This window comes from Corvus moneduloides, chromosome 5, assembly GCF_009650955.1.
Source record: "Corvus moneduloides isolate bCorMon1 chromosome 5, bCorMon1.pri, whole genome shotgun sequence".
Taxonomy (NCBI): Eukaryota; Metazoa; Chordata; class Aves; order Passeriformes; family Corvidae; genus Corvus; species Corvus moneduloides.
In genome coordinates this window covers 659,356-681,655 of record NC_045480.1, presented here as the reverse complement: position 1 = coordinate 681,655, position 22,300 = coordinate 659,356, and the positions used below count along the sequence as shown (strand labels likewise).

At 57.0% G+C, this 22,300-nt stretch overlaps 2 protein-coding genes across 2 annotated transcripts; both read left to right on the top strand.

Annotated features, from left to right (window-relative positions):
• The first annotated feature begins 8,211 nt into the window (after window positions 1–8,211).
• On the top strand, window positions 8,212–13,904 carry LOC116444051 (homeobox protein not2-like). The gene is made up of 4 exons (XM_032109107.1): window positions 8,212–8,487; window positions 10,403–10,502; window positions 11,202–11,503; window positions 12,309–13,904. The coding sequence occupies exons 1-4, from the start codon at window positions 8,212–8,214 to the stop codon at window positions 12,465–12,467; spliced, it is 837 nt and encodes a 278-aa protein (XP_031964998.1). The 3' UTR covers window positions 12,468–13,904.
• Window positions 13,905–15,723: 1,819 nt separating this feature from the next.
• On the top strand, window positions 15,724–22,119 carry SMYD5 (SMYD family member 5). The gene is made up of 13 exons (XM_032109713.1): window positions 15,724–15,831; window positions 16,002–16,110; window positions 16,603–16,742; window positions 16,942–17,063; window positions 17,689–17,758; window positions 17,917–18,021; window positions 18,464–18,526; window positions 18,674–18,744; window positions 19,135–19,241; window positions 19,474–19,530; window positions 19,807–19,901; window positions 20,145–20,215; window positions 20,713–22,119. Exons 1-13 carry the CDS (start codon window positions 15,766–15,768, stop codon window positions 20,849–20,851), a joined length of 1,215 nt encoding a protein of 404 aa, XP_031965604.1. The 5' UTR covers window positions 15,724–15,765; the 3' UTR covers window positions 20,852–22,119.
• Window positions 22,120–22,300: the final 181 nt, after the last annotated feature.

Genomic DNA, 22,300 nt, shown 5'->3' with positions numbered 1-22,300 from the left:
GAAATGAGCTGTTACGAAAAAAAAGAAAAAAAGATGAAATTTCACCATCTCCCTCTTTGCAAACGGTTTGTGGCAAAAAAACTACCAAAGCCCCTTGTCTGTGTGGCGCTGTCCTCCCAGCGTGGATGGGCCAGGATTTCCCGGGGGGGAACCTGGCACCAGACCCGCTCTGCAGGGTGTGATTTTGTTTTAAAAGCTGAATAAATCATGAAATAAGTGAGCCCTGATGCTGTGGGATGAATACGGGGATCCTGATGGAAGGTGTGGGACTGGCGGGCGGATAAAGCGCTTCCCAACTCTGCTACAACCTCGTCCTGGGGTTTATTTCGGCTGTGGCGCTCCCGTGCCTCAGTTTCCCCCGCCGCAGGAGCTGGGTGAGCGCAGCCTCGGGCACACGGGGTCCGGGCCGGGGCTGACCCCGCTCCCAGCCGGCACCCCCGCGGAGAGCCGAGCCGGATCCAAGCCTTGGATCTGCCCCATCCTTCCCCCACTCCATCTCTATTGATTTAATAAGATGGAGAGGAATTAACGGGGCCGGAGCATTGGAATAATGAAAGATGAACAAAGGGGCAGCGCTAGCAAAGATGCTGCCAGCTTTTAATGATGAGGCCGGGCAGATCCCCCGCCAGTTGTCCCTTTGGAGTGGCGATTAAGAACATACTGTTATTGTTAAGGCCGAGAGATAAATCCCTGCACCGTTTCTGATGTGATCAGCCGGGGCTTCTCCCTACAATTTGTGATCCTATTGTGGACGGTGTTTGCCCTGGGCAAGGAGAGTCTGGGAACCACTTATGAACCATCCTTTGGTCATTAGTCTCCTCATTAGGGGAGAACAATGTGGGAAAAAAAAGATAATTGAAGGGAGCAGCGGGCTGATGGTGCACTCAGGCCCGGCCCAGCGCTGCCTCAATGCTTAGTTTGTTTATAATTCCCAATTAATTTTAAATGCGCAGGTTTGGAATGCTCTCGACACCTGGAATTGCAACCCCTGTGAGCAGGGGCTCCCGGGCTGTGCGTGACGGGAGGAGCACGGAGCATCTTGAGTAGTAATTGATTTTTGGAGGCCTCCCAGACTTTGCTGTCCGCTGGATGTAGCCCCATGGAATCACGGAATTCTATGTTTGGAGGAGACTTTCAGTAAGGCCAACCCCACCGTGGACCCAGCTGATGCACTCGAGGCACGCCGTGCCCGGAGGGACCCCAGGCAGCCGGGCAGGGTGAGGGCGGTGGGGTGCAGCACGTCCCGCTCCCTCACCCCACATCTGGCTGAGATATGGGGCCAGATGTGACAGCGAGGGGTGGGGCACGGAGGAACGAGCCCGCTGGGATCACGGAAATCTCCCCAAGGAAGAGCTGGGGCAGAATCCGGCCCAGCCCCGCCTGGCTCCGGGGGCTGCCCTCGGCTCCTGCCTGGACAAGCCCGCCTGGGGGATGAATCAGCCCGGGCTGGGCGCGGGACCCTGCCCCGGGGAGGACGAGGGGGAAAAGCCGTAATTCCTCAGGATGCTCGATATTATCAAGTGCTAATGAGGCCTGGATGGGGCTGAGGTGCTTTGCAGGCCATTATCCCAAATTAACCTGACAATGAAGCCGGGGAGCGGTGTCTGAAGGGCGGCTCGGGTGTGTATTGGCTGTCTGGGCTGGGGACTGGGGGATGCTGTCCTCTGCCTCCCCCCGGAGCACAAACCAAGGGCCTGGGGTTTGCTGGGGGAATTTTCCACTGCATGAACACAGAATCATGGAATGGTTGGGGCTGGAAGGGACCTTGAAGTCCATCTCGTTCCACCGCCTGCCATAGGCAGGGACACATTCGACTGTCCCAGATTGCTCCGGACCTGTCCAGCCTGGCCTCGGACATGTTGAGTGGGCTCCTGGGGAGGTTTGGCAGGCAGGAGACAAAATGAGGTGACAGGGATGGAGCAAATGGGGACAGACGTCTCTTCAGGCCAGCGTTTGGGAGAACATTCTTCCATGAAACTCGCATGTTCCTAACTTCTGTCCATCTCATGCTGCTACTGACACCGGGCTCTGGCAGGAGTCCTTTGGGGGTGGCCTTGCCCTTGTCACCTGGAACCCGGGCTCCCCTTGCTCTCCAACACCCTCAGAGTGCAGGGTGCTGCCCTCGCCCCTGTTCTCACCCAGTCTGGGGCTGTTGGTGGGACCCTGCGAGGTGCTGAGCATCCAGGAGGTGACTTGGATCCTCCTGCAACAGGAGAGATGGGATTTGCCAAGAGCAGTAGACTCCAGCACCGTGTTCTGGAGCTCCCTGCAGCCCCCCGGGGCCTGGCTGAGGGTGACAAAGCTGAGGCAGGGTGGCTCCTCGGCACCCACTTCCAGGTGCTCCCAGCGCACAGAGCACCCACGGTTATTGCTGTTAGCCAGAGGAATTTATCTTTTCTGGGCGTTACGGTGAAGGAACAGGAACGCATCCGTTATCCTCCTTGGAGAAAACCTGCGCTCCTCTTCTCACAGCCAAGATGGATCCCCACTCCCCCCTGCCTAGAGCATTCCGTGGCATCCAGTCTGGAAAGGGGCAAATCACCAGCTCAAGGAGCCACGGGGTTTGAGGACATTCCTGATTGCCCATTACTGGTTTATGGATTATTATTTATTGGTACTGTGGATTAGCACAGGAGAAACCGTCGCAAAAATCTGACATGAGGCCAAAATCTGGTGCTCAGAATCCCATTTTTAAGGCAATTTTTATTAAAAGACATGAGCTCAGGATTTCAGCCCACTCAGGTTGGTGGTGCCGGGCCAGTTACCCTGATGAGCAGGAGCTCGGCAGCACCGGGAGCCCGGGATCCATCCTCCCCCTGACTGAAAGGATGCTCCCGATCCAGGCGGTATTTCCCCGCCGGCAGGAGGACTCACGCCTCGGATTACAGATGCACCAAATCCCCGTCACGTTTTCGCGTGTGCTTGCTGTGGGTTTGGGGAAATTTCCGCCACCTCTTTCGCCCCGCTGGGATGGGTTTGCGGCTGGAGGAGGGATGGAAATGGAGCCGGGCTCTCCTCACCGGCGGAGAGGCGAGGTGTGAAATTTCTCATGGGCAAACAAGTGAGAGCTGCGGGGTGCCCAGAAGAAGGGGGACAGAAAAGATGAAGCGGGGAGGGGGGGAATGAGGAGGAGGAGAGAAAGCAGCAGCCAGGGAGGAACAAAAATCCCTAAAGCACCAACCTGGATTGAAGAGTGGGGCGTTTTCTATGGGGGGATTGTAAAATGCGCTCTCTCTTTCCCCTTGGCAGGGGGGAAAAGGGCCCCCCCTCTATCTGATAGTCATTAGCATCAATTAGCCCCGTTTGAAGTAGGCAACATCTTTGTCTCTTTGCAAAAAAAGAAATAAAAAAACCTTTCAGGGAGCCCATAATAACATCTGGAGCAGGAGAGGCTGAACTCGAGTTCCCCACTTTCATCTCTTGTCGAGGGACTTGGAATGTTAATGCAGCCTCATTCTTTAATGGAGTTATCAGGAAATGCTTTTCACCTCCTTCCCTTTGCTCAGGGGGGATGTTTACAAAGGGCTGGGGGCTTTTTGGGGGGCTTTTTGGGTTGTTGTTTTGTTGTTGGGATTTTTTTTTTTACCCCTTCCCTAAGAAATTCCCCCTAAGAGAGTCTCCCCCTGCCCCTTTTATTTTCTACATTCTTGGAAAACAAAACGGGAATAAAATATAATGAATAGAATACAGTGAATAAAATAAAATAAATAAAATAACTACCACCAAGAAACCAAAGAGGATCAGATCCCATCCTTTCATCTCCCTTCTCTGGATGGGCTGGGGCTGGTGGCTGGAGCTGGTGTGGGCAGGGGAGGTGGGGGTCCCGGCCAGAGCCCCCTGCTCTGCCTGGCTACTGGGTGCTACATTTCCCAAGTCATTACCAGCGGGTGAAAAGTTCCAGCTTTCCCACCAAAATGCATTAGCTGAGCACACAGCACTAATGGGAAACAGGACGCATCATTAGGCAGCGCCTGTGGCCGAGCAGGAGAAGCCGAAGGGAAAAGTCAGCTGTGGTTTGGCTGGTGGTGCATCCGTCTGTCCATCCCAGCGACTCCCTGTCCACCCCAGCGGCTCCCCGTCCATCCCAGCAGCTCCCTGTCCATCCCAGCAGCTCCCCATCCATCCCGGCGGCTCCCTGTCCATCCCAGCGGCTCCCCATCCATCCCAGCAGCTCCCTGTCCATCCCAGCAGCTCCCCATCCATCCCAGCAGCTCCCTGTCCATCCCAGCAGCTCCCCATCCATCCCAGCAGCTCCCTGTCCACCCCAGCAGCTCCCTGTCCATCCCAGCAGCTCCCTGTCCATCCTGGCAGCTCCCCGTCCATCCCAGCAGCTCCCCATCCATCCCAGCGGCTCCCCATCCACCCCAGCGGCTCCCCATCCATCCCAGCAGCTCCCTGTCCGCCCCAGCAGCTCCCCGTCCATCCCAGCAGCTCCCTGTCCATCCCAGCAGCTCCCCATCCATCCCAGCAGCTCCCCGTCCATCCCAGCAGCTCCCTGTCCATCCTGGCAGCTCCCCATCCATCCCAGCGGCTCCCCATCCACCCCAGCGGCTCCCCATCCATCCCAGCAGCTCCCCATCCACCCCAGCGGCTCCCCATCCATCCCAGCAGCTCCCTGTCCACCCCAGCGGCTCCCCGTCCATCCCAGCAGCTCCCTGTCCACCCCAGCAGCTCCCCGTCCATCCCAGCAGCTCCCTGTCCACCCCAGCAGCTCCCCGTCCATCCCAGCAGCTCCCCATCCATCCCAGCAGCTCCCTGTCCATCCCAGCAGCTCCCCGTCCATCCCAGCAGCTCCCTGTCCACCCCAGCAGCTCCCCGTCCATCCCAGCAGCTCCCCGTCCATCCCAGCAGCTCCCTGTCCATCCCAGCAGCTCCCCGTCCATCCCAGCAGCTCCCTGTCCATCCTGGCAGCTCCCCGTCCATCCCAGCGGCTCCCCATCCATCCCAGCGGCTCCCCGTCCATCCTGGCAGCTCCCTGTCCATCCCAGCAGCTCCCTGTCTATCCCAGCGGCTCCCCATCCATCCCAGCAGCTCCCTGTCCATCCCAGCGGCTCCCTGTCCATCTGTCTGTCCACCCATCCTGCCAGGGGGATCCATAAGCACCCCTGCCCTGCCCTGCCCGCCCATCCCAACAGCCTCAACACAGATCCTTTAACAACCGCAGCAGCTCTGACATCACTTTCCGTGGGAGTCACGGCACCAGTCAGGACTCATTATAACGCGCAAAAATCATGAATTGATTTAACAAGCTTTTAATAAAACAACCCAAAACCTCATCTAATGACACCAGTGTTCAATCCCACACACCCTCTGTGCCAGCAAAGCAGAGAGCTGTGAATCTCCAAGGATTTTTTTTTTTCCAAGGTGTCTTGTTTTTTGGGAGAGGCTTCAGCACTCACCCAGCTTTGAACGTGTGATTCCAATTAAGGCCGTGGTTCCACGGCAGCAGGATCAGAGCTGCCTGTTTGGATAGGGAGCAATAAAGCAGCAGCTGTATTTATTCACTTATTTGGAAGCTGCTGGGGAAGACAGGATGCTAAAGGGCAGGAAAAAACATGTTTTAAAGGCAAACTTAAGGGACTCTTTTGTCTCCTGCGGGCATCCTCCTCCCCGAGGATCCTGTAGCCATCACCAGGGTGCTTCCTCGTGAGCAGGATAATCCTGCCTGTGTATTCCCATCTGCTTTGAAATGCTCAAAAATACAGAGATTTTGATAATTATTTCTATGGATTGTGCAGGGAAAAGAAACTTTAAATGGCATGAATCCCTATTTAAAGCAGGATTTACTGGATATGGCTCGTGAGCCTGTGCATGCAGGGATGGTTAATGCTGGGTTATTAAACCACAGGGGATTTTTGCTCTGTGTTTATTAACCTGGAGACTCCGGGATTTCTCTGTGTTTGCAGACGCTGGAGTGAATTTCCAGTGAGAATTTGTTGGGATTTGAGCAGGAATCCCACCTGGGAGAGGTGTCTGTGCCATCCACAGCTCCCCATCAGCCGGCGTGGCTGTGCCTGGCTCCGCGGGTGTCACACAGGGATGGCACCGGTTCCATTTCCAGAGCACAGTCACCTCGGACCCTGTGCGAGCTCCCGAGGTGCTTGTCCATATCCCAGATATTCCGACACACTCTGGCACACCTGGACAGGTACAGACACACCCCCCTTGGCACAGGGGCACGACGTGCTGGCACAGCGCGTCCTGGGGCCCATGCCCTGAGGAGTGTGGCTGGGGGATGGTGTGGGGGCTCCTGTGAGGCCTGCGGATATCGGGGCCAGTTTGGGAATGGGGCCTGGGGGATACCGTAGGTGTCCCTGTGGGTGTCCGTGGGGAAGGAATTGGTGCTGGTGTGACGTGTCCATTGGGAAGGAGGTTGGGTGTTGTTTTGGATGTCTCTGAGGAAGGTATTGGTGTGGGGGTCCATGAGGAGGGAACCATTATCCATGGGGCAGCCACGGGGAAGGAGGCAGTGTCCGTGTGGTGGTCCACGGGGAAAGAGCACAGGTCACTGTAGGGGAAGATACAGGTGTCCACGTGGTGACAGTGGAGGCGACAGCAGGGAAAGAGGGGTGTCCATGGGGGTGCCAGGGTGGAAGCAGGGGTGGCTGTGGGGTGTCAGTAGGGAAGCAGGGATGTCAGTGGGGAAGCAGGGGTGTCTGTAGGGTGTCACTAGGGGAGCAGGGATGTCAGCAGAGAAGCAGGGGTGTCTGTAGGGTGTCACTAGGGGAGCAGGGATGTCAGCAGAGAAGCAGGGGTGCCTGTGGGGTGTCACTAGGGGAGCAGGGATGTCAGCAGAGAAGCAGGGGTGTCTGTAGGGTGTCAGCATGGAAGCAGGGGTGTCAGCAGAGAAGCAGGGGTGCCTGTGGGGTGTCACTAGGGGAGCAGGGATGTCAGCAGAGAAGCAGGGGTGTCTGTAGGGTGTCAGCATGGAAGCAGGGGTGTCAGCAGAGAAGCAGGGGTGCCTGTGGGGTGTCACTAGGGGAGCAGGGATGTCAGCAGAGAAGCAGGGGTGGCTGTGGGGTGTCAGTAGGGGAGCAGGGATGTCAGCAGAGAAGCAGGGGTGCCTGTGGGGTGTCACTAGGGGAGCAGGGATGTCAGCAGAGAAGCAGGGGTGTCTGTAGGGTGTCAGTAGGGGAGCAGGGATGTCAGCAGAGAAGCAGGGGTGTCTGTAGGGTGTCAGTAGGGGAGCAGGGATGTCAGCAGAGAAGCAGGGGTGTCTGTAGGGTGTCAGCATGGAAGCAGGGGTGTCAGCAGAGAAGCAGGGGTGCCTGTGGGGTGTCACTAGGGGAGCAGGGATGTCAGCAGAGAAGCAGGGGTGTCTGTAGGGTGTCAGCATGGAAGCAGGGGTGTCAGCAGAGAAGCAGGGGTGTCTGTAGGGTGTCAGCATGGAAGCAGGGATGTCAGTGGGGAAGCAGGGGTGTCTGTAGGGTGTCACTAGGGGAGCAGGGATGTCAGCAGAGAAGCAGGGGTGTCTGTGGGGTGTCACTAGGGGAGAAGGGATGTCAGCACAGAAGCAGGGATGGCTGTGGGTGTCAGCATGGAAGCAGGGATGTCAGTGGGGAAGCAGGGGTGCCTGTGGGGTGTCACTAGGGGAGCAGGGATGTCAGCAGAGAAGCAGGGGTGTCTGTAGGGTGTCAGTAGGGGAGCAGGGATGTCAGCAGAGAAGCAGGGGTGTCTGTAGGGTGTCAGTAGGGGAGCAGGGATGTCAGCAGAGAAGCAGGGGTGTCTGTAGGGTGTCAGCATGGAAGCAGGGGTGTCAGCAGAGAAGCAGGGGTGCCTGTGGGGTGTCACTAGGGGAGCAGGGATGTCAGCAGAGAAGCAGGGGTGTCTGTAGGGTGTCAGCATGGAAGCAGGGGTGTCAGCAGAGAAGCAGGGGTGTCTGTAGGGTGTCAGCATGGAAGCAGGGATGTCAGTGGGGAAGCAGGGGTGTCTGTAGGGTGTCACTAGGGGAGCAGGGATGTCAGCAGAGAAGCAGGGGTGTCTGTGGGGTGTCACTAGGGGAGAAGGGATGTCAGCACAGAAGCAGGGATGGCTGTGGGTGTCAGCATGGAAGCAGGGATGTCAGTGGGGAAGCAGGGGTGCCTGTGGGGTGTCACTAGGGGAGCAGGGATGTCAGTAGGGAAGCAGGGGTGTCTGTAGGGTGTCACTAGGGGAGCAGGGATGTCAGTGGGGAAGCAGGGGTGTCTGTAGGGTGTCACTAGGGGAGCAGGGATGTCAGCAGAGAAGCAGGGGTGCCTGCGGGGTGCTGTGGCAGCCAGCGGGGTGTGCGCAGCCCCCGCCGCCCCCCCGCCGCCGCTTTGCATAGGAGCGCGGCTGTCCCCGGCCCCCGCCCTCCATATAAGCGCTCGGGGCGGCGGCGGCCCCACCGGCCCGGCCATGCTGCAGAGCCCGGCGCTGCCCCGGCCCGGGCCGCCGCCCCCCAAGACCCCGTTCCACATCGAAGCGCTGCTCGCCCGGGAGCCGCCTCGCCGCGGCCCCGCCGCCCCTGTGAGCCCCGGGCCGGCCCCGCGCTGGCCCGCGGCGGGACCCGCACCGGCCCCGGCCCCGGCAGCGCCACCGGCAGCGGGGCTGGGGCTGGGGCCGCTGCCCGGCGCCTGGGGCTGGGGCTGGGGCTGGCCCGGTGCAGGTGAGCGGGGTCCGGCCGGGCGGGGGTGCGGGGCCGGGCGCGGAGCGGGGATGCCGCGCACGGGGCAGGGATGCGGGAGCGGCCGCCGGGCGCTCGGCCGGCACCTCCCGCTGGGAAGTGACGGGGTCGGGGCCGCCGCAAACCGCTCCGTTCCCCCGCTGCCGCTGCAGTTCAACTCCCCGCAGCCTCCGGAGCAGCCCCGAGCTGAAGCGTTGGGCTGCGGCTGGGGGACATGGAGAGGGAGGGGGAAAACTTTCCTTCGAGGTTTTTTTTCTCCTCCGTAAGTGATCAATATAGCGAGACCAAACAATGAACGTTTTATCTGGGGGGGGGTTGTCTGTTTATTTGGGGTTTTTTTTATGTTGCGAGGCAGTTTCTAACACACCTGATGTCTCTGAACACCGAGAAAGAGCCTGTGGTTGATTCCTAAAGACGCTACGGGATTTTACTAATCCATCATTCAGTCCCCAGCCCAGAAACTGGTGCAGAATATCCAAACTCACTGTTTATATTTGAGATGGAGACAAAAACTTGGACTAGATTTAATAGTAAAGTGACAGTAAAAAGAGTATTGCAGCGCCTGGGCTGGTGGAAGGTGTCGGAGGTTGGAACTGGGTGATCCTTAAGGACCCTTCCAACCCAAAGCAGTCTGTGATTCTGTGAGGTTTACACACACTGGCATTTATTTCTGCTTTCATACATCAGGAAGGCACTTCACTGCCAGACTTTTAATCAAAAACCTGCTGTAATTTCCCAAACCCTCACTCCAAAAATTAATTTCTTCACCTCTGCTGTTGTGTGGGTCCCTCTTCTCCCAAATTTGCCCTGATCCCTCTCTAATTTTCCTTTCTCTGCAATTTTTCACTCACAGAAGTGAAACTGCCAAGTGTTTTGTGGCACCTGGCTCTCAAAACTTCATATTTTTAGTGCAGAAGCATCTAAGGAAAAATGTGTTTGCTGATTGGTGGGTAAAATTTACAGTGTGGTGATGGATGATACTGCCTGATCCATCAGGCTCTATATTTTCATTGTAACTTTGTAAAGACAACCATCAATTGATTTTAACAAAATATCTCTACTCAGAGTATTTTTTTTGAAATTAAGTATTCCTTTTTAGCATTCAGAGCGTGATCTTGCTGTTGTCCAGGCAAAACCTGCAGCCAGGCCCATATTCCATGTGTATAAGCAACTCCAGATTTGATCCTGATGCTACAGTATTCAGATACCAAAAGTATTTGCTAATCTTTTATTAAGTACTTAGCACAACTATTTTATATATTATTTCTTTCACGAGACAGCATCTGCAGAATTGTGTTAATCTTTGTATTATATCAAACATACAGGTATGAAAACACAGTTAAACAATTCACAGAGCTATTTCCACTCAGCATTTCATGTTGGAAATTACACTTGCCATTATCCCAGTGTTAAAATAGAAACAAAAAGAGATGGGTGAAACGATTTTAATGATGAAAATAGTTTTAGGTGCAATTACAGCTGTTAAGCTGTCAGGTCTCCATCCCACAAATCCTTAAACACACGCAGAACTTACACCCAATTAATGAAAATAAGTAGGTCAAGGTGCAGGTTTGTGCATGGAGAACGTGACAACGTCAGTCATTAAAGGAGAGATAAGTAGCAGGTGTGAATGGGTATCATTATGTGCAGTATTTCCATAAAATTTAGAGCAACCTGGCTGGCCACAATATTTTGGAACAGCAGAGATGGGGAGCCCTAATGGCCTGGTGCTGCCAGTGTGTTCGGTGCTTTCCACAGGGAAAATCCCACCGGTTCTTATTAGTGGATTATCTTAAAGTGAATCTGTGGTGCCAGCAGTGCTGGCCTTCCCTGCCTCCTAAACCCTCCACGCTGTGCTGTGAGCCCTGGAGGAGTTCTCCAGCACAACCACCTGGGCATGGCATCGCAGAATGCTTGGGCTTGGAAGGGATTTTCAAGGACCAACCCCTCTGCAGTGAGCAGGGACATCACCTGGATCAGGGAGGATGAGGGATCGAGGAAGGGGAGACGCCACTGCTCTTAGTCAGGTGCCAGCTGGTGCCGAGGTAGTGCTGGTGTTGGATTGTATGTTAATTTATGCTAATTACGGTTATCCTCGGGCCACAGCTGGAGAGGAGACAGAGGCCAGATACACTTGTTAGTCCTGCTAAATCCTGGGCACGCTGGGAACTTTATTGGGAAGAGAGGTGCAGGATGTGGTCCTGCATGAGCGCTGGATCCTGGACACTGAGCCCATGTGCCAAGGGAAGGGTAAAATCAGGGGCCAGTCTGGGGTAAACTCCCCCAAACTTTGAACATTTGTGATTTGGGGCTTCATGAGACAGAGATGGGATTTTTGTTCTGCAGCTCTTGATGCAATTTATTATCCTGTTACAAAGATCCTGAGCAGGCAGAGGACAAATTCTGCCCACCTCACTGAGTGCTGATTTCTTTGGGTCTGGCGGCATGTCCAGGACTGTCCTTGGTGGACCCTGAGGGTAAAACCATAGGACAGGCCCTCAAAAGATCTTCTTCTCCAGCTTTTCATGGGAAAGGGAGCCTAGATGAGGTTATGTAGGCAGGAACAGGGCAGGGACATCCCTGCTGGTTTTGCTGCTTTCTCCCAGCTCCTTTAGTGCAGACCCCTTCAATTTTTGCTGCTTTCTCACAGGTCTGGAGCTGTCTCACTGTGTCGGGACCAACTCACTGGGCCCCGCTGGGCCTTGGAGGTCGGGGGGGCCCTGCAAGATGAAGAGGGTCCGCACAGTCTTCAAACCAGAGCAGCTGGAGCGGCTGGAGCAGGAGTTCCTGAAGCAGCAGTACATGGTGGGCACGGAGAGGGTGGACCTGGCTGCAACTCTGCATCTCACAGAGACTCAGGTAAGGGATGTGGGAGCTGGGCTGGTGAACTGATCCTGGGGCTGCTCTGTGGTGATGTTCCTGCTGGGAAGCGCGGTGGGAGGAGGACACGGTGCAAAGTGACCCGTGGGACACCCTGCTGCCAGGTGACATTGAAGAGTTGTGCCTGGAGTTTGGATGGTTTCTGGATAAGATTTCTGAATCCATGAAGTGGAACAAAAAGCATTCAGGAACACAGCCCTGCTGTGCTTTAGAGTTCGAGCTGGGTTGGTTGATGTGTCTGCATTGTTACAATCCTCTGGAGACTGTGTTTCAAGGGTCCTTTCATGACACTCGATATAATTATTTCCCTGCTCTTCCCAAGGAGTTCCTGCGCCTCCCACAATAAACTGCTTGTTTAGTATGGAAAGAACGAGCCAGGTGATCTTCCACAGTGGGACCTAAATTCAGCTGGGGAAAAGGGAGAGCAAAGCAAGGCCAGTTCTGGGGGGACAAGGGATAATTTTCGGCGGTCTCATCATGTCCTCTGGCAGCTGCAGTCCTGGGGATGGGTTCAGGGGCTCCTTAGGGAGCTGCTGCCTTCACTTCCCTGGCCAGAATCTCCTCAGTGCAGCTGCATCCCCCTCTCCCCTGATCCTTTCCCATCACCGCTCTGCCCTCTGTAGTTTCACCTCCTCCTGTTCTCATTCACTGTTCCCTGAGGGAATAATGCATGTCTCCATTTCAAGGAACTCTGCTTTTTGGGGATATCCACCTCAGAAGCATGTGGTATTGGAAAAGGGCTCCTGGAGCCCTTGGATTAAGCTGTCGTGCCTTTCTCATCCAGGTGAAAGTCTGGTTCCAGAACCGGAGGATCAAGTGGAGGAAGCAGAGCATGGAGCAGAAGGCAGCAAAGCTTTCACAGTTTGGGGTGATCCAGCCTGCCAGTGCCGACTCCACAGACAGCAAGGAGCACGAGGAGGACACCGTGGACGTGGAGCTTTGAGCAGCCGAGGAGATTGGGCTGGTTTTTGATGCCTGGGGATGTGTCTGCGCTGCTTTGGTCCAAGCGAGACTCATCTGAGAGCTGGAGCTACAGGACTAAACTGCAGCCAGCTGGAGGGAACCCCCCTGAATTTCTTCGGCTGCTGTTTGGTAGCCCTGTGCTGTAACTCCTGGGGCTTCATCACTTGATGGCAGGTGATCTCCTGTTTGCTCTTGAAGCACCAAGACACACAAAAAAATTCCAGCAGAGAGACTGGGGTGACAATCAGGGTATCTCTGGTGCTGGGGTGACAATCAGAGGGTGACTTTGATGTTGGGGTGATAATCAGAGAGTCTCTGATGCTGGGCAGACAATTGGATGCTGTCTCTGATTGCTCTGAGCACAAGGGCATTTAAAACCAGGGTCACATATGTTATGTGTGGCAGTGTGCTCCAAGGAGTGAGGAGAATCTCCCTGATTGCTTTTCCTTAACTTGACTCCCGTGTTTGATGCTCAGAGCAATCACAACCAAAAACCCCCAGACTGGGGAGCCCTTTGCTCCCACCCGCAGACCCGTTGCTCCTGCAATGCGATGAGCAGGGTCTGATCCTGCCCTGGAGCAGAGGTGCCTCCTCTTGTCAGTGCCTTGGTTTACCTGTGCCTTTTTTATGGCTTCCCAAACCCGGATTCAGAGCCCAGTGGTCTCTGTCCCCTGGCACTGCCGTCCTTGCCCGAGGTGTGTACGCTGCTGCTGCTGCTGCTGCTGCAGGGACCAGGCCCCGGGCTGGCCGAGGTGCAGGGAGGGAGGCTGCTGTAAAAACCAGCTTCCCAACACCTCTGCTGCTTCAGACGACCCCCTGCCCCGCGTCCAGATGTGCCATTCTGGCCAGACAGCAGCTGCTCTGTTCTCTCCTCATTATCCGTGCAGGTGCCCTGGGACACAGCACCTGGAGCGCTCGGAGCACATCTGCAGCGGCCCGATGCAGTTACCAGCTGGATTTCTGGGGGGGAGGGAGGGCTTTGGGGGGTCAGGACTAAGGACTCAGGCTGTCACCTTGCCTTCCTACAGCTGCTCAGGGTAGCAGCCACCACAGCCCGTCAGCTCAGGATAATTCTGTCTCTTCCTGACCTAGAACACTGTATATCACTCTACTCTTATACTGTTATTTATAGAAATATCTTTTTTTTTTTGCCTTAATAAGTGTCACTTATTTATTTACCTTAATAAAAATCAAGTTAATTTTAAAAAGAGAGATGGAATGAGTGCCAAAAAAAAACCAGAAGGAAAAATTTCCAAGTACTCACTTTAATGTTCAGTTGAAATTAGTAAGAAAAAAATGAAACCAAATGTATTTTCATCCTTCTCAAAAGAGTTGGAGGATTTTTTCTCTTAATAAACTGTTTTGGACAAAAGATATACTAAAGATCTTTTTTTCAATTGATTGATGACCCCATATCAAAGTAGGTGAAGGGAGTTATTATCTCTGGGCTGGTTCCTGCAGAGATAAAACTACATTTTCATTAAGACAAGTCATGCCCGGTGAGTATGGGGTGCTCAGGCTCCTGGAGAACAAGGACCTGTGTCTGCAGGTGGATGTGGCCAAACCCTCTCTGCAGCTCCTGCTCTGCCAGCCTGAGGGGCTGGAGCGAGTCCAGGAGGGGAACAGAGCTGGGAAGGGCCTGGAGCTGGAGCGAGTCCAGGAGGGGAATGGAGCTGGGAAGGCTCTGGAGCCCCAGGAGCGGCTGAGGGAGCTGGAAAGGGGCTCAGGCTGGAGCAAAGGAGGCTCAGGGGGGACCTTGTGGCTCTGCACAAGTCCCTGCCAGGAGGGGGCAGCCGGGGGGGTCGGGCTCTGCTGGCAGGGAACAGGGACAGGAGGAGAGGAATCACAGAATTACTGAGGCTGGAAAATCCCTCCAGGGTCATCGAGTCCAAGCTGTGCCCGATCCCCCTCTTGTCCCCAGCCCAGAGCACTGAGTGCCACGTCCAGGCCTTCCCTGGACACTTCCCGGGATGGGGACACCAAACCTCCCTGGGCAGCCCCGTCCAATGCCTATTCCACTGTTTCCATGAAGAAATCACTGTGGAAACGGCCTCAGGTTGTGACAGGGGAAGTTTATATGGGATAATGGGGAAAATTCATTCACGGAAAGGGCTGTCCAGCCCTGGCACAGCCTGCCCAGGGCAGTGGTGGAGTCCAAATCCCTGGGGGGGATTTAAAAGCTGTGTGGATGTGTCACATGGGGACATGCCTCAGCTGTGGCCTTGGCAGTGCCAGGGAACACTGGACTCGTTAGTCTTAGAGGGTTTTCCCCACATAAATATTCCATGGCTCTCTGAGGATGTAACGGGAACAGGAGTCATGGCAGCGTTGTCCCACCTGTGCCTTGTCCTTGTAGCCCCTGCCATGGGCAGTGTGATGGAGAACAGCCTGCGCTGGCTCCACCGGCGCTGGATCCCACAGCACGGCCAGGGAACGTGGCCCTGGCAGCCTGTCTGTCCCTTGTCACGCGGCCGGGTGCCCGGAGCAGTGTCCGGCCCTGCGGCTACGCTGTGGGTCAGTGTCCAGTCCTGCGGCCGTGCTCCAGCTGCTGTTCTGGGCGTGGAGGGGGCAGCTTCAGCCTTGTCACCCGGTGTCGTGTCCCCGCCACGAGCCGACAGTGACATCTAGTGACACCAAATCACTCCCCAAAGCCCCGAATACGGAATCGTCCCAAATTCCCAACCGTGCTCCCGCCGCCTGCTCAGCGAGGCGCGGGGCTCAGCCTCGGCGCTCTGAATTAGTAAATACAACCAAACACGCATTTCCGTGGACTTCAACGCTTTGCAGACCCCCAAGCAGGAGGTAGCGAGGGCAGACTGGCCACAGTAGCGTGTTTTGAAGGCTTTTTTGGGGAAAGTCGGGCCAGTTTTGGGTGCGCAAGGCAGTGGGCGATGCCTCCCCTCTCCACGAGGGGAGACCTCAAGTGAGGGGGCAACTTGTGTTCCCGCCTGACAGGGCTGTGACGGCTATTCCTCTACCATTAAATAATAATTAATAATAGGGGAGAAACAGCAAACTCTTGTACGATTAGGGGCGGCAGTGGGAGCGCCCCGGCCCCGTTTTGGGGCGTTTTGGCGGTGTTTTCAGACGGTGGCAGGGGCTTTGAAAGGGGGGGCCAAGATGGCCGCCGGCCCCCGTGCGCCCCGGGGCTGAGGGGGGCGATGGCGAGCGCGGGCCCCTGAGGGGTGCAGGGGGCGGGGGAGGAGGAGGAGGAAGAGGAGGAGGAAGAGGAAGAGGCGCTGCCCGGCGGGTCAGGGCGGGGAAGTCGCCGCCCGAAGATGGCGGCCGCGGCGGGGGGACACGCCGGGGCTGCGGCGGAGGCGCGGTTCATCAGCAGCGCCAAGGTGAGCAGCCCGCGGTCTCCCCTCCGTGAGGGTCCCTCCCTTCCCGCCCAGCCTGGGGGGACAGAGGGAGTCGAAGCCCACAGGGTCCCCTCGGGATGGAGCGGTTCCCTCAGCCTCCGGGTATGACTCGGCTTCGGGCGCGTCCCTGACCCGCGGTTGTCCCTCGACAGGGGAAGGGCTTGTTCGCCACCAAAAACATCCGCAAAGGGGAAACAGTGTTCGTGGAGAGGCCGGTGGTGTCATCCCAGTTCCTCTGGAACGCCCTGTACAACTACCGAGGTGAGCGGCTGGCGCTGGTGGCACGTCCCCATCCCTGTCACCTGTCCTGGTGAGGTGACCGCGGGGCCCCAGAGGAGCTGCCCTGTACCAAGGGAAGGGTTCGGGTTTGTCTTAGTACCTCTGTAAAGGTGGCCCTGCTGCCTTTTCTACTTTTGCACGAAACTGTTGACAAGTTCAGGTGTTGTCTGAGGGATGGTGACTTCCACCAGCTCTGGAAGAGTGTGCCAGGTGCCATCACGGAATCTTGGAATGGGTTGGGTTGGGTTGGAAGGGACCTTAAAGATCATATTCCACCTCTGCCGTGGGCAGGGACACCTTCAAGCCCCACCCCCTTGTTCCTCTCTGATGTTGGTACCAGTCTTGTTGTCTTGCCCTGAGTTCTGGCCTCTTTCCTTTCCGAAGGCTTTCCTGTGGCATGTGTCTGTCCATCCATCCATCCGTCCGTCCGTCCATCCACCCACCCACCCATCCTTCCTTCCTGTCTCCCCACAGCCTGTGATCACTGCCTGCGGGCGCTGGAGACGGCGGAGGAGAACGCCCAGCGCCTGCTGGGGAAGAGCTCCCTGGTGCTGCCTCACCCGGAGCAGTGCAGCATCCGGAAAGACCTGCACCAGCAGTGTCCCCGCTGCCAGGTACGGGACTGCCTGGAGCCACCATGGTCTTCTTGGGATCGTTGAGTCCTTTCCATCCAGCCAGGCTCTTGTGCTGTCTGCCTTTCCATGCTATGGGCTAAAGAACCAGGGCTCTGCGGGTCAGGGAGGGGGCACAGCTGGCTCTAGGAGCCCCTTTTCCTGCTGCCACAGCCAATGCCGGTGCTGTCCCTCGCTCTAGGTGACGTACTGCAGTGCAGAATGCAGGCAGGCAGCTCTGGAGCAGTACCACCAGGTCCTCTGCCTCGGCCCATCGCGGGACGACCCCACGCACCCCCTCAACAAGCTGCAGGAGGCGTGGAGGTAGGGCCTGACCTGCCTGCTGCTCCATGGCCAGGGGAGGTGGCTCTCCTGGGCTGGCTCCTTGCTTTGCATCCCTGCAAAAGGGGGCTGGAGGGTGGGGATGGCCGTGGGATACTGCCAGGCTCTTCCTCCTGGTTGGGTGATGGGGTGTTGGCAGCCCAAGGGTTTGGACACGCAGCTGAGCACTCCTTGTTTTTCTCCCAGTCAAGAGCTACAAAGCACGGAGCTGCACATCCCTCACTCCTGCCGTTTCATGGTGCTCCTGCAGATCTCCACCCTCTGGGAGATCCTCCTTGTAGCGTCTCATGGGCCCATTAAATTTCTGTCCCTGCTTTCAAAAAAAATGGCCTCAGAGGAGATAAGCAACATCCCTGACCCAAGCCTTGTCCCAAGCCCCAGCTGAGTTACCAGCATGGAAGGGGATTGTTTGTATGGCTGGAGCAGGAAGGTGGCTGCAGGTTCCTCTCCACCGGATCCCCACACAGCGGTGCTGCACTGATCACTTTGGTGTGATGGATCAGTGCAGGCCTGGCCACACGTATGGCAGCTGCCTCTGCCTCCCTCCAGCTTTTCGTTCCCATGCCAGCCCTGACCTGCTCATCTCTTCTCCATCCTAATCCCACAGAAACATGCATTATCCCCCGGAGACTTCCAGCATCATGCTGATGGCCAGGATGGTTGCCACCATCAAACAGGTACAGTGGGTGGTTTCGTTACCTGTTGTGGAAGTTATTCCCAAGGCTCTGTTTCCTTGGCCTGGCTTTCTCAGCATTTATTCTGACAAATCTCCCTCTCTCTGGGCTGTGGAGGAAAGTGGTGTTGGTGCAATGCCTCTGCTTGGTTCTTTTGTCAGGCTAAAGACAAGGAGTGGTGGATCAAGGCCTTCTCCCAGTTCTGCAGCAAGACAGCGAATGAAGAAGAGGAGATTGTGCACAAGCTGCTGGGGGACAAATTTAAGGTAAGACCCAGCAGCTCTTGAATCCTTGAGCCTTCCTTCTCCTGCCTGTGTCTGTGAGCCCACAGGTGCAGAAGCCTCATTGCAGCGGGGATGGGAAACACTGGGAATTCCAGGCTTAGAGGGAGGGCCCTGCCAGTGGGGAGGTGGGCTGCTTAGAGGGTTTTGGCCTTGTGGTGCTCCCATGGGATGTGCTGCTCCTTCCCGTGGGGGAGATGTTCCTGCAGTGGGCTGGGACAGCGTGATATTTAGCTGCTGAGTAGGTGGCTTTTGCTGCTAAAATGGGTGGATTTCACGGCTATGAGGGCAGCAGCCTCCAGCCGTGCAGGGCAGGCCGAGGAGCCTGAGTCCTTCCGGAGCCTCTGGCCTGTGCTGGGCTCAGCCTCAGCCCGGGGCTGACGCCCACAGCACCTCCCACCCTGACTGTGCTGCCACGTCCTGCCAGGGCCAGCTGGAGCTGCTGCGCTTGCTCTTCACTGAAGCCCTCTATGACGAATATCTCAGCAGGGTGAGTGCATCTGCCTCCCAAATAGCCCAAGAGCATTGGCCAGGGCTTGCTTCCCCCAAAGTTCCCTGTGGCATTTGAGGCGTTGCAGAGCGAGGTGCTCCTGCAGGCCGGCCTGGACTCAGTTCCTTTCTGCTCTCCCTTGGGCAGTGGTTCACTCCAGAAGGCTTTCGATCCCTCTTTGCCCTCGTCGGGACCAATGGCCAAGGCATAGGAACCAGGTAATGGGGCTTTGTGGGCGCTCCTTGCAGGGCAGTGGAGATGTGGAGTGTAAGTGGCTGGGTTTAAGAGAGCGGAAAGGAGAGAGACTTAAAAACTTCATCCTGGCTGTGTCCCACCGTTTCACACCCCTCTGCCAGACCTTGGCTGCTCAGACCCACCTTGGATCCTCTCTGGGAGGTCCGGCTGTGTGCTGACAGCACTGTGGGACTGTAACAATGTCCCACTGCTCCCTGACAGCACGGTGGGACTGTGATGGGTCCTGCTGCTCCCTGACAGCATGATGGGACTGTGATGGGTCCTGCTGCTTCTGACACCACTGTGGGACTGTAACAGTGTCCCACTGCTCCCGACAGCACTGTGGGACTGTGACAGTGCCCGTTTCCCAACAGCTCCCTGAGCCAGTGGGTGCATGCGTGCGACGCGCTGGATCTGCCCATGCTGCAGCGGGAGGAGCTGGACGCCTTCATCGACCAGCTCTACAAGGACATCGAGAAGGGTGAGGCTCTGTGGGAGTGCAGGGACAGGACACGGAGCCTTGGGATGTGAATCTTTGTCCTCCATCCCCTCCCAGTGGGAGGGAAAGGCTCTTGGGAAGTCACCCTCCAGCACCCAGTCCCAAAGCAGTGCTGGCTGTGGGTGTTCCGTGCTGATGGACATCCCTTTGTGCTCGTGTGTGGAAGAGCTGGAATGGACTATGCAAAGCTCTAACCCCTCTCTCTGTGCTGCAGAGTCGGGAGAGTTCCTCAACTGCGAGGGATCAGGGCTCTACGTGCTGCAGAGCTGCTGTAAGTAACACAAGGACTGGGAGGAAAACCAGTAGTGAGGGGGGAAATGTCCCGTGCTAGGCTGGCTGTCTTCCTGACAACCCCTGGAGAAAGGGGTTTGTGCTTGCCATCTGTGGGATGAGATGGGATGGGGTGCATGTGATGGGTGCTGCTCCCTGTGTCCCCTGGCACCTTGCCCAGCTGTGGAATGGCCAGTCCTGCCTTGGATGTACTCAGATGTGATGTGGGTTCCAGGAGCCACTTAGGCATTTAGCAAAGAGATTGTATTGCCCGTAGGTAACCACAGCTGCATCCCCAATGCCGAGACATCCTTCCCAGAAAACAACTTCCTCCTGCACCTCACTGCTCTGGAGGACATCGAAGCAGGAGAGGTGAGACAGCAGGGCCTGGGTGACATCACACTGTGGCATCTCCCCTGTGTCCCCTCCGTCCTCCATGGACCCCAGCCCCAATACCTCCTGTGTCCAGTGTTGTCCTTACTTCAATCCCCATCCTATGCAGGGGCTGCCAGACCCCGTGTTTCTGCCTGCCTCTGAGAGGGACTGGGACAAATCCTGCTGCTTTGGGATCATGGGGAGTGGTTCTGAGCCCAGCCCGTTTCTGTTTGCTCGCAGGAAATCTGCATCAGTTACTTAGACTGCTGTCAGAGGGAGCGGAGCAGACACAGCCGCAACAAGATACTCAGGTAGGGGCTGCCCGGAGGTACCTGAGGGGGAGCTCACACCCCTTTACACCCCAAACAGTCCATCAGGACAGCACCCCCCCCCGGGCTGTGTGTGCCTTGGGGTGTGGCTGTGCACCAGCTGTGACCTTCAGTGGGCTTGTGACGAGGGGTGTGTGCAGCACGTGGTGCTTGTGGTGCTTCAAGCTCCTTGTAAAGTGTTGTAGCCTTGGGGACCAAGGATTTGGGATCCCCCCCTCTCTGCAGGAGTGAGCTGCAGAGTGGTGTAAGCCTCAAGGGTTCTCTGCCCCTCAAGGGTAGAGGTTCCTGCTGGTGGTCACTGTCCCCATGTCCATCACCCTTGTCCTGAGCCAGCAGGATGGAACCCCGAACTCCTCTGGGTTTGACACATTCAGCCCCTTCCTGGCTGTTCTCTTCCCAACCCCCTGCCCAGCAGCAGTGTGGGATCGTACCTGTCTCAACACCATCCCTCTGTCTCCTCCTGCCTGGCCACCTTCCAGGGAGAACTACTTGTTTACCTGCTCGTGTCCCAAGTGCCTCGCGCAAGCCGACGATGCCGACGTGACGTCGGACGAAGAGGAGGAGGGCGAAGGAGAGACGGACGATGCCGAGCTGGAGGATGAGATGACAGATGTGTGACCCTGGCCCCGGGCAAGAGGAGAGGGAAAGGACAGGAAGGGAAGGGCCTGGGGGTTCCTCCAAGAGGCAGCAGCTTTAATTCTAGAACAGGGTTGTGTTGTGGGGTCGGGTGGGCACCGCGTGCCGGAGGTGCCGGAGTGGGGCAGCCGGGAGCCGGAGGCAGGCCCTGCTCCCGCCTGTCCGTGTTGTCTGTGTGTGTGTGTGTCAGGCTGTCCCCCGTCCCTGTGAGGACAAGCTGTGAGCTGGTGGCCCTCCACCACATCCCAGTTCCTGGCAGGGCTGGCTGGTGCTTGCAGTGGAGGCTGGAGGACAGTGGGATCCAGCCAGCCCCTGGACACCTCACTGGTCACCTGTTGGCCACTCTGCCGTGTCTGTGCCAGCCGTGGATGCAGAGGAGCTTGTCCTTCCCACCCTGCAGGGACCAGGGGAACGTGTGGGTGTGTGTCTGTGTGTCTGTGCACAAGGGGTACTATTTAATGTCTATATTAGCACTATCTACACACACTGGAGCCGGGGCCCTTATATATCCTCCATCCCATGCCTTGGCCAGCACGGAGGGGCAGGGGGATCTTGCAGGGGACCCTTAGAGGGTGGCTCAGAGCTCAAGTCCAGCAGGGAGAGTGGAGCTGACCCTGCAGGCACCTCCTTCCCAATTCAGCCTCCTTCCACGACACAGAGCCCCAGGCAGCAACTGCAGGCCCGGCCCGTTTGGGGATGAAGAATGGCCTGGAGCTGACATGGGCTGTGGTGTCATCCAAAACCCAAAAGACATTCTGGGTTTTGCAGAGAGGGAGTTGACCCTCCCTCCAGCCGGCTGTGGGACGAGGATGTGCCCTTGTGGGAGCAGCCATGCCCAGGGATGCTCCATGTGCTGGGTGCTTCCCTGTGCCCAGTGGTCCCACATGGAGATGTGCCAGCACCGAGTGGTCCTGCTGGACGTCCCTTATCATCCATCCCACGCTGCCACCCTCAAGGCCACACCATGCTGCGGTGTCCCTGCCTGCAGACCGTGTGGCTGGAGGGCCAGCACGGCTCCCAGCGACAGGCAGCAGGTCAGGGATGCACCCGGGGTTATTTCCTTCCTCTGTGGATTCTGGGGAGCTGTTTTCCTGCCGCCCTGTCCATGGCAGCTGGATTGTGGGACCGAGGGTGGCACACCTGTGACACTGCTATCACTGCCAGCCCTGCCTCCCACTGCTTGTCCCCAGCCGTCCCGGGGCCGCGTCCCCTTCAGTGTTCGCAATAAACTGAGACTGGTGACAACTGGGGCCCTGTGCTTTGCACTGGTAAACTGGAGGGTGCTGAGGGCAGAGAGGGCTGTGACCCCGGGACTGGTCCCAGGGGGACACAGGTCTGGGGACGAGGGAACAGACACCTATGGAAGTGTGGGCTCTGGATTTGTGACCAGCTCACCCTTGGGGACAGCTGCTGGAGGCTGTGCTGTCTCAC